This window comes from Armigeres subalbatus, chromosome 3 (genome assembly GCF_024139115.2).
Source record: "Armigeres subalbatus isolate Guangzhou_Male chromosome 3, GZ_Asu_2, whole genome shotgun sequence".
NCBI classification, from domain to species: Eukaryota; Metazoa; Arthropoda; class Insecta; order Diptera; family Culicidae; genus Armigeres; species Armigeres subalbatus.
The window spans coordinates 206,040,436-206,051,247 of NC_085141.1; the positions used below are offsets into that span (position 1 = coordinate 206,040,436).

The following is a 10,812-nucleotide window of genomic DNA, read 5'->3' on the forward strand; positions in this document are numbered from 1 at the left end:
GTACGATCTAATCATTATACCAATCCAGAAACAACAACGTCAACGACATCACAATCAAGAAGAACAGAACCCACACGCGAAGGCCTGCGTTGCGTTGGATCGCTTGTTTGATTTGTTCATTGGCGTCTTTCACGTTTTCCGTTGCACCCACAACTGTGTTGGCGATTCGGTCAATGTCCGTTTTTTGTAGGGAAATCTAAAAAATATCAGAAATTAGAATGGATGAAATTACAGATCAAATATTGCGTTGATCACCTTTTCGGTGAAGAGTTCCTGAAGATAGGCAATGTCTCCAACTTTCTTCTCGATTTGTTCCACTTCTTCCGATAAGCCTTTCAGTTCATTGTACAGTTGTACATTTTCTGATTCGAAAATCTAGAAATATTTGCAATTATAAGACACCATTTAAAAATATTTATTATTGGTGAATGATAACTGACCTGTATGTCTTCGGGACTAAGCTCTTCTGGCTCCTCTAAGTAGGAGCTGCTATTATTCAATTCTTCGTCTTGTTGAACCACTTTTGCCCTGGATCTCTCCATGTTTTCAGCAAAATCATCCAATTCCTCGTCATCCATTGCTGATGAGCGTTTGTCCGCTTTTTGAATGCGCTTATCCAGGCCATTGATCGACCTAGGTTCGCTAACCTTGGGTGCCACTGCTGCCGAAAGTAAGCTCTTGTCCGAATTGAGCTTGAGGAATTTGTACGTCTCTAGTTCCCTCTGTATCCGGAATTGCCGCTGCTCGTTGGCAATGTGATGTACAGCGCTCATGTAGCTGGACAAGGCCTCTATTACCAGATCCATGAACTCGGTCATTTGTCGGCTACGTTTGGTTTTGCGGCACTCGGATTTGAAATCGTTCAGCATATCCGTGCACATCCGGATGATGTTCTCCGACTCACGGTCGATAATATCACGCTCTTCGTCGGTCATGTGTGCGGAGTTTTTAAGATGATACGCAAACTGCATGTAGGCAGCACGGTTTTCAACTAGCAAATTCTTTAGTTGGGTAATTTGGAAGCGAATTTTCTTCGCCTTTTCCGAAAATTCATGGTTTGATTTTTTGGAAAGAATTCTTGACTTGTTTGGAACGGGCAGCTGAGTCGCAGACAATTTCAGTCGGACAGTCTTCACTGAGGCTTTAAACAGGGAGGTAATATCCATTGTATCCACATATATCTATTCAAAGCAATTTAGTTTTTGTTCACAATTATTCACAATTACAACTTATTGAAAAATAATTAACTTTTATTCAGGGTTTTGAGTAAATTGGATCGAATCAATCGTTCTCGGACTCGGACACATCACAATGTTTATGTTTCAAACGTCCAAATCATATAGCATTGGGTGATTTGGAAATAAATATCGATGAATATCCCCGCAGCTTCGAAATTTCACTTCACGATTAGCCGACGAAATCGAGTGCTATTTTTGCACCGACGACGTCGATTGTCGTCACGCAAAAAAAATATTGCAGTCGAAACCAGAGTCTATTATATATAGAGTTGCGCAAAGAGTGAAGCCAAATCTACCTATTGAACTGTCAAACCGTCTACCTATCGAGCAAAGTAAACAAATGCTTTCTGGTGAGGCGGAAGTATTGTTATCGCCTAATAATTATTATGGCGAATTAAAACGCATGAATTGAAATGTATTAGATTTGATCTAGAAAAAGTTTCAAAAAACATCAATACATTCCCTAATAAAGTAGCAACAAGAAACTCACGTGTTTGCACTCTGTGGGTGACTAGGTTATCGAATTAAAAAGCTTTAGATGTGAACGCTCCCGTGAAGTCACTCGAAGGGTTGAACAAAAGTGAAAGTTGGCAACAGTATAACAAGAGCATCATTCAGAATATTGTGCTTCCAGTTGAAAATCGAAGTGAGCTCTCGCGACGATTGAGTTTTTCCTTATTTCCTGATGTCGCAACTGCATCGCGACTAGTGCGCATCTATACTACCGCCATGCGCCATGATGCGCACTAGTCGCGATATAGTTGCGAGAAAAGGAAACGGGAGAAAACTCGATTGTCGCGAGAGCTCACTTCGGTTTTCAACTGGAAGTACAATAAGTGTAAGAAGATCCTCTTTGCGTAACTCTATATAATAGACTCTGGTCGAAACTACACATAAAAAAATATTGCAGTCGAAACTACCATTCCGAGGGTTATTTTAAGAATGTGCACCGACGATTTTCAGCAGATAACAAACCCGTTTGATTTTACCATACGCGCAGTAAAAATCAACTGTGGCCCATGCGGAATGTTGTTACATGAACTAAAACAGTGGTGAATTTCTCTGAAACCATGGTAAAATTTACTGAAATTTCATGGTAGTTTTAAAAACAGAGCGTAGTCTACAAAATAGTAGTAAAGTCTCGTTCAAACCTAACATTAAACGAACCGAAGCAACGGGAAAACACTTTCTCTCTTCAAAACTATAACGCAGAACATCTAACAATAATCCATCGGTTTGACAACACAGCCGGAATTTTATTTATTGATAGAAACGAAGAACATAATTAATTTTGCTAGCATGTTTAATGTTGTATTTTGCTCAATAACTTTCTACAAACTACATTTGTCCTGTCTGTGTGTGCGTTTTTTCTATCTTCTATCTATTATATCCTATCCTCATTCAGCAATCAATGGACGACGAGTAACTTCACACCCGGGTGTCTAACAATAGAGGTTGGATGGGTCGTTCACGAATTACGTTTTATAAATTTCACATCCAACCTCAAAATTTTATGGACGCGTCCAAATTCCTGACTCAGTCAGTCATCGACCTACGGTCGGCACAAAACTTTCCTCCGAGGCGTCCTCACCGGACGCCCCACTCCACAAAAAAGATCGATTGGAATAGGCGACTCACCGATTAGCTGCAGTAATTTGACGATGTGCTGCTGTGGTGTATGCGCTCCTGGTACGTTGCGCGGTAGGGTGGGACTAGATGCCGGTTTAGTCGCGCTTCCACGTGGATGAAGACTTTCGCGGGGGGCCGTAGGCTGAGTCTGGCCACGTTGTGGCTATTGATGACCACTGCAATGGGATAGCGGCGTGTTGGCGGGCCGCTGGCTTCTGATGGCTGCAAGAAGCCGCACTCTTCGCGTCGAAAAGCAGGAAGCGTCGCTAGCAAAGTAGATATAGCCGTAGGCTATTCACAAGCATTTAGCACATTCACATATTTTCTTAACAAGCAGATTAAGCACTTTACCTGTCGCTTCTTCTTGAACGCACACACTTTGTACAGCCTTATTCTAAAGATAACTTTTGTTCTAAAGACTAACAAAGAAACAATGAACAGATTAAAATCAAGAAATATTGCCACGTCACTGAACTCACATTCAACGGTTATTCGACTCGGACAAGCTCGCGACACTTCTACACTAATCTGCAGCTCGAACGAGAGTGAAGTGCAACCTTGACCCTCAGATTAGGGAAGGTGACTTCGGCCGAACTAAACGGAAGTTCGATTTTCCCGCGATCATCTTCGAAATAGTTCGGTAGTGCAAAAGTTTAAAGTTGGATGCTCGCTCAGTTTCGGTTTTGATCGTGAATCTTTTCCCATCTTTCTCAAAGATAACAAATGACCCTGACCTTCGCGAATGCTCTCCTGTATTATGGCCGCCCTCGCGAGCTTTCCCTAATGAGTTTTTTGTCTAATTTATGGCGCAGAATCTACTACCTCATTGGCTTTCGTGTCGTACCAGTTGATAAGGTTTTACTCAACGGCGAACTTTGACCAATGCTCATGAATTAATCATTCACTAACTACCCATTCAATAACATATTATTCAAATCTATACTTATTTATTTAGGACGATGGAGCGTAGGCTACAATCCATCCCATCTGTGATACTTGAATAATTTCTATTATAAAAACCACTTCCGTTCACTTCAGACACTAGATTTATTCTGCAGATCAAATTCATTTTTTTCCATAGCTTGCTTATCTACGATAAACACCACATCTTCCTTTTTATATATTTTTTTTTTATACATTTTGTTTATATACGATTCTGAATTACATTATTATTTAAATTTAGTTACATTACATAATCTTTATAACGTCTAGGTATTTCTCGAATGCGTGGACCAAATGGCAATCCTTTCATTACAGTATCATTTTCTTCATCATTGAAACCTACAAAATCTTCTTCAGAAACGATACTGGCTTCATTTCCGGACGATGAGCATTCTCTTGATTCTTGATTTGTTGGACTCCGCGGAATAGGTACATCTTGTACTTTTTTCAAATGACCGACATTTCTTTCAAATTGTTTACCGGTTCCTAGATCTTCGACTGTTGCTTTAGGACCGGATCTCTGCAATACAGTATATCTGTTGCGATCAAAGGTAGTTTGCAACTTATTCGATGGTGTTAAGTGTTGCATCAATACAGTGTCCCCTTCGTGAATACTAGATTGCTTCGCATGTCGTCTTGCATCTTCGCACTCCTTCCCCTTTTTCTTTTGTAGCAAATCTCGATCCCGATAGTCAGAGCTTGGTACAGCAGTCTCAATATCTTCAATAGATGGAAGCTTAGAGCGGATCGTTCGGCCGAAACACACACTGCAGAAAAAAACCTTCCGAAGTTCATTAACTTACCTTATGAAATTTAGCCACAAGAAAACGGTTTGAAAATCATAAGGTAGCTTTATGAAACAGAATGAACTTCTGATGAACTAAGCTCATATTGAAAAAGTATGTTTATCTTAATGCAACCTTATGAAAATCCATAAGGCAACCTAATGAAGTTCATTTACATGGAGTATGAAAATATAGGAAAATACTTTTTTATTTTTTTATTTTGTTATTCATTTAATTTAAAAAAAATAAGATGGTTTTGATACAGAAGATTCTTTACTAAACACTAATTTGATTCATTAAATCTTAAAATAACTGTCTTATTGATACTGGAGGGAAGGAGTGTCATTATTTTGACTGTTAGCATTGCCTCGAACATGAACTAGCATGAGAAACTGACTCGTCAAATGATCCGTGTTTGTCTCCTATCCTTTCTGCCTGTATGACGGCTGTTACTGAATCTGGGATATTGGTTTCTTTTAAGTATGGAACACTGGAACAGCTTGATCACCAGTTGAAAACATCCATTTTTTCATGCTGAGTTGGTGGAAAAATATCCTGCGCGTGGTTAGTAAATCATGTACATACGACATTAGAACGTAAAACGACATTTTTCGCCGCCTCGTATTACCACCGCAATCGTAGTCTGAGGAATACGACATACAACTTGATCAGTCTCACCCGGATGACGCTAATGTTGGAATACTCCAGGTGGTTTTGAAAATACTGCTGTCCACTCCCTTGTGCATCTACTGGAACACCGGTTAGTTCTTTACCGTTAATTGCTCCGCGTTGAAGTTTGTCTGTTCGAAGTTCCTCGGTGAACTCTCATGCACCAAATCGTAGGCGGAGTGGTATCCATTTGAGGTCACTGCAATACTCTACATAAAATTCCGGTACTGTTGCTGCAGCAAGTATACTTTTTATATTTTTCAGCCGGAATCTGTCGATGGTGCTCTTCAGTACTAAATGGTACTAGTCATTAGAGCACGTTTGTTCAACTTAACATCCAGTTGCAGCAGTTCTAACGATTCGTTTTTTTTCCTTCTCAAGACAGTCTCCCTCTATTCCTCTAGTTCAATAGTAACAGACGCACTTTAATTCAACGAGTCTTGTATGGCTATACGTAGATAGCCTTTGGCGGTCACGAGGCGTTAGGCATTGAACAATGATTGATGCATAGAAATGACGAGGTGTACATTTAGATGGGTTGACGAATGTGTACGCTCGGTGTACGTACTTGCGTAGTTACTGTTTTTGGAGGATGCAGCTTACGAAGATGGGAATTTTCCTTTCTTTGTGCTGAGCACAAGAGAAAACATAATACCTTTTGCCCATTCTGCAGATATCGGCTGTTGTGGAGCTGGGTCTTTGATATTAATAACAATCGGTCCAGGATCCTTTGATCCGTAAGTGGTGATAATCATCGGGTGTGCTGTAATGAATGCATGCATCCAATTGAATGATGTATTCTATAAACCATAGATTCCCAAAGTGGTGGGTCGCGACCCCCAGCCTGTGTAAATCTTATGGAAGGGGGTCGCGACCCCCCAACTTTGGGAAGCTATGCTTTAAACTATCATTTACGGAAGAATCCATATTTATACTTTACCTGTGACCGAGCCTGTGACGGTGGGGTTGGTAGTGTAGATATTCCTTCGCTCCCTTTGATGATACTCTGCTATCACTTAAGCTGTAATAGTCGCCCTTTGCCTCAGTCATTTCCACTACCGAGGTAGTTTCCGATTTTACAATCAATTCTTGATGTTCGTGCTTATGTTCCTTATTCTTCGTGCATACCATTGAACACTTAGCAAATATTTCGTTGGATGATTTGAACGGCTCCAACGACTTCATTATCTTCTCGATCTAACCGGTTGAAAGACCCGACATCAAGAAGTAGTTGAAGTGGAATGCGTGCGTGGTGGTGGTCGTAGAGGGAGTTTTCCTTGGACACTTTGTCTTCATTTAGCTGTGCTTAAAATAAACTTATGTATTGTACATTTTAATGCAATCATATCATACAATGTACTTACGTTTGATCGATGATGAAAATACTGGTATTTTTAGTGGAAATACATCCGAGTGGTGATACATTTTTCATAACAAGAAAAATATGCGCTTTTGGCGGTTGTTGTTGAATCTATGGATGGGCTTGCGATTGCAGATGAGAAACATCCATTATGCCGGGAATCGGTTTGTGTTGACTCCTTCATTCTGGTGGATTTGAGATTCCAAAGCGATATTGGTGCAAAAGGTCGTCTCTGCTCTGGCTGGACATATGTCCATCTCAAGTTAAATTGCACCAAGCGTCCATGGTTGTTTTTCTTCTTTTCCTTTTTATTTATCGATAGCAGCACGTCACAAATACCGAAAATGTCGTTACGGCATTCGGCCCTCTGCTTGAGATTTTGATGGCTAACCATCCAAGTCAAAATTTCGGCATTTAATGCCGAGATCAACGATAAATTCGAACTCCGTCGGGTGATCTTCCGGTATAAATATAAAATAAATATATGTTAAGCTTAAACTGAGCGCGTCTTGAGCGGCGACACTGCCAGTCTTCTGATGAGTATCAACAAGAACAACCGCCAACTGTTCCCTCCATCCCGGATTTATTGGACCATCTTCAGATAATGCGTAACAACTGCGAAAGATTCCGCGAGAAAGACAATATTACAATGGCTAACAACTGTTTGTTTATTTGTTCTAAAAAGAGCATATGCAATAAATATTAAAATAATAATTTAGTTTTCTGCTGTTTGAAAGTATGAACTTACTTATCTTACCAATAATTATGGAATATGGAAAATCAGCCATTTTTAATTGGGATGACGCTTTGGAATGAACTTGGCTCGTCCATAAGATGACCTTATGACTTTCATAAGGCAGGTTTTTGAATTTCATTTGAATCTTATGAAACGAAATAAAATGAATTTTTAAGGTTTCATAAGGCAGACCTTATGGAAATCGAAATGTTTTTTCCAGCAGTGCAATTGTGTTGGCGTTTTTCCGGTAGACGAGTGTGGAGTAGTGTAATACATTATCAAATAATCTTCTAAATCTTTCTTCCAGTTCCTTTCCAAAGCGTGGCTTATTTGTAAACGTTTTAATAACGATCGATTCTGTCTCTCCACCAGGCCATTTTCTTGAGGCCAATACGGAGCGGAATGGTTCAAAAAAATTCCGTGAATTTTACAGTATTCTTCGAATTCTTTACCGATGAATTGTTTGGCGTTATCTAGAGTTATTGTTCTTGGATAACCAAGCCTGGTGAAAATTCGATTAAGCCTATCCACGGTATCTCGGGAAGTTATTCTCGTCATTATTTCTACCTCCTTGTATCTGCTAAAATAATCAATTATTACCAGCAGATATTCTCCCGATGGAAGTGGACCCATGAAATCAATCGCAATATCAACCCAAGGTTTCGATGGCAGTTCACGCCGACTCATTGGTACAGGTTTGCTCGGAAGTCCAACCAATTGACATCCTTCGCATTTCACAACACAGTCTTTTGCCTCTTTGTCCATAGAAGGCCACCATGCTCGATCCCTCAAACGTTTTTTCATTACTGACTCCCCCGGATGTCCCTCATGCGCCAGCTGGATCATTCTGTATCGTAAAGATTTTGGTACTACTAGTTTATTTCCTCGAACCATAGTGTCTCCCACAAATCCTAACTCGTTCTTGAATGGTTCAAACGGCTTCACTCTGGGATCATTCCAATTTCCAGATTTCAAACTTTCTTTTACAGCAATAAGTTCTAAATCTGCATGCGATGCGTTTTCAATTTCTTCTACGTCAATTGCTACTGATTCTTGAATAGCTAGAACCATAAAACTACTTTCCTGTTCAAAATCTTTTGATATTTTACGGTAAATTTAAACGATTGCAGTCGTAGAACCCACCTTTCAATCCGAGCACAAGGAGTTGAAGTTGGTGCAAATATGATTTCCAAAGGCTTGTGGTCTGTTTCAAGCTCAAAGTTTCTTCCAATTAGGTACACTGCAAACTTTTCAACCGACCAAACTAACGCCAGTGCTTCCTTTTCGGTTTGACAGTACCGTTTCTCAGTGCTAGTTAAACTTTTGCTAGCATAACATATTATTCGCGGTTCAGTATCAGACTCATCTTTGAACTGTACTAATATAGCTCCAAGTGCAACAGGAGATGCATCAGCTATTACTCTCGTTCGCAACGTGTTATCGAAATAGCAAAGCGTTTTTACATCGGAAATCGCCCTCTTAAGTTCCTCAAAGCAATGTTGATGTTCATTTTCCCATTTGAACTGATTTTGGGTACAAATCAGTGACCTAAGAGGAGCTGTTTTCGTAGCAAGGTCCGGGAGAAATTTTCCAATATAAGTGACTAGACCCAAGAAGCTCCGTACTTCTTCTGGTGTTCTGGGTTCACGGAATTTTTGAAGTGCATCAATTTTATTGATTGAAGGTCGAATTCCTTGTGGTGTCATCAAATGACCGAGAAATTCAATTTCGCTTGTCTTGTAGATGCATTTATCATGATTCAACAAGACGTTTCGGGTTTTTAACACCGCTAAAACTTTCTCCAGCGCTCTATCGTGTTCTTGTTCAGTCGCCCCAAAAATCATTATATCATCGATGAAATTAACGACATTTTCGCAATCAGACATGCTCTATGACAGCGGCTTTTGCCTGAATTCCCACCGGATGGCGGCGGCTTCCACGCCTGTTTTTCTGCTCTAGGACAGCGGCTATCGCCCTTTCTACCAGATTGGTACGGCTATCGCCTTTTTTACTCCAATGGTACGGCTATCGCCTTTTTTACTCCAATGGTACGGCTATCGCCTGGTTCCGAACCGGCAGCGGCTATCGCCTGGTTCCTTTGTACGCTGTATTGTTCTTCCAAACCGGAAGTGACTGAACAATTAATGTGTTTAATATCCATAGGGATTATATGTACTTAATTTACCTCAGATACCACCAATGAGAATATCCAGTTGCTCCTCGTCGCCAGATGTGATACTTGAATAATTTCTATTATAAAAACCACTTCCGTTCACTTCAGACACTAGATTTATTCTGCAGATCAAATTAATTTTTTTCCATAGCTTGCTTATCTACGATAAACACCACACCATCATTCGATCTTTTGAGCAAAGATACTGATGAAATGATGGGATATCGATCTTAGTTATCTATCCGCTCAGTAAACAATGTGCAATGTTCGGCATGGAGAAACATTTTTTCACAGCTTTTGTTGTAGCAACACCTTCGCAACGCGAACAAACCCCGAATCCTTTGGAGAATGTTGCCGAAAATTCTCCAAGAATGTTGCCGATTAACCAATAATGCCTCCGGAAGTTTACTATGGAATATATCTGGCATTTCCTCCAGAATTGTTTTCGGAAACTTATCCAGCTTTCCACCCTCGGTAATGGCGGCTTGTCGGTGGTTAAAAATCAATCGATCACTGTACTGTTTGACACTAGCTGGAGGAAAGCCCACTGGCGTTCGTGGGTGAGGAGAAGGAAAAGTGAGTTTTTCTCCAGCTAGTTTCAAAAAGTACAGTGACCGATTTATTTTTACACACCGACAAGCCGCCATTACCGAGCGTGGAAAGCTGGATACCAGTAATACCTCAAGATACTCATCCAGGAATTCATCCAGAACAATCCAGCTTTCCACGTTCGGTAATGGCGGCTTGTCGGAGTGTAAAAATCAATCAGTCACTGTACTTTTTGACACTAGCTGGAGGAAAGCTCACTGGCGTTCCTGGATGAGGGAAAGAGAAAAAAAGGCCTTTTCGTCGATCAGTTTTCCTCCAGCTAGTGTCAAAAAGTACAGTGACCGATTGATTTTTACCCTCCGACAAGCCGCCATTACCGAGCGTGGAAAGCTGGTATCCTGCAAGAATTCTTTTGGAAGTTTCTTCAGGAATACCACCAAAAATTCTTTCAGTATTATCCTTCAGAAATTCATCGGGAAATCCTTCTGGAATTCCTCCAGGAAGTCCCTTCGGAATTTTTCAGTGATGGACTCTAACAATTAAGAAAAAGCACTCAAATAAAGTCAAAAAAAACCTCGAAAAAAAACCTCCGGATTTCATCCTGAATTTTCTACAAGAATTCCTTCTCAAGTTCCTCCTAAAAATCCTCCAATATCTCCGGAAGTTATGCTTCAGTAAGTCCTTTGGATGTTCCAACAGGAATTCCTTGGGAAATTTCTTTATCAAGCAAC

At 40.3% G+C, this 10,812-nt stretch overlaps 1 protein-coding gene and 2 long non-coding RNA genes across 3 annotated transcripts; all 3 read right to left on the bottom strand.

The window, feature by feature from the left end:
• Positions 1 to 7: 7 nt before the first annotated feature.
• Positions 8 to 869, bottom strand: LOC134222254 (syntaxin-18). The gene is made up of 3 exons (XM_062701397.1): positions 441 to 869; positions 256 to 375; positions 8 to 196 (listed from the first exon to the last, which is right to left on the bottom strand). Exons 1-3 carry the CDS (start codon positions 867 to 869, stop codon positions 8 to 10), a joined length of 738 nt encoding a protein of 245 aa, XP_062557381.1.
• A 1,983-nt stretch (positions 870 to 2,852) lies between these two features.
• LOC134226432 (uncharacterized) lies at positions 2,853 to 3,556 on the bottom strand. Its single transcript, XR_009983478.1, has 3 exons — positions 3,347 to 3,556; positions 3,219 to 3,286; positions 2,853 to 3,158 (listed from the first exon to the last, which is right to left on the bottom strand). It is a non-coding gene; the product is annotated as an uncharacterized LOC134226432 (long non-coding RNA).
• A 1,297-nt stretch (positions 3,557 to 4,853) lies between these two features.
• LOC134224426 (uncharacterized) lies at positions 4,854 to 7,246 on the bottom strand. The gene is made up of 3 exons (XR_009982942.1): positions 6,628 to 7,246; positions 6,204 to 6,563; positions 4,854 to 6,026 (listed from the first exon to the last, which is right to left on the bottom strand). It is a non-coding gene; the product is annotated as an uncharacterized LOC134224426 (long non-coding RNA).
• Between the last annotated feature and the right edge of the window lie 3,566 nt (positions 7,247 to 10,812).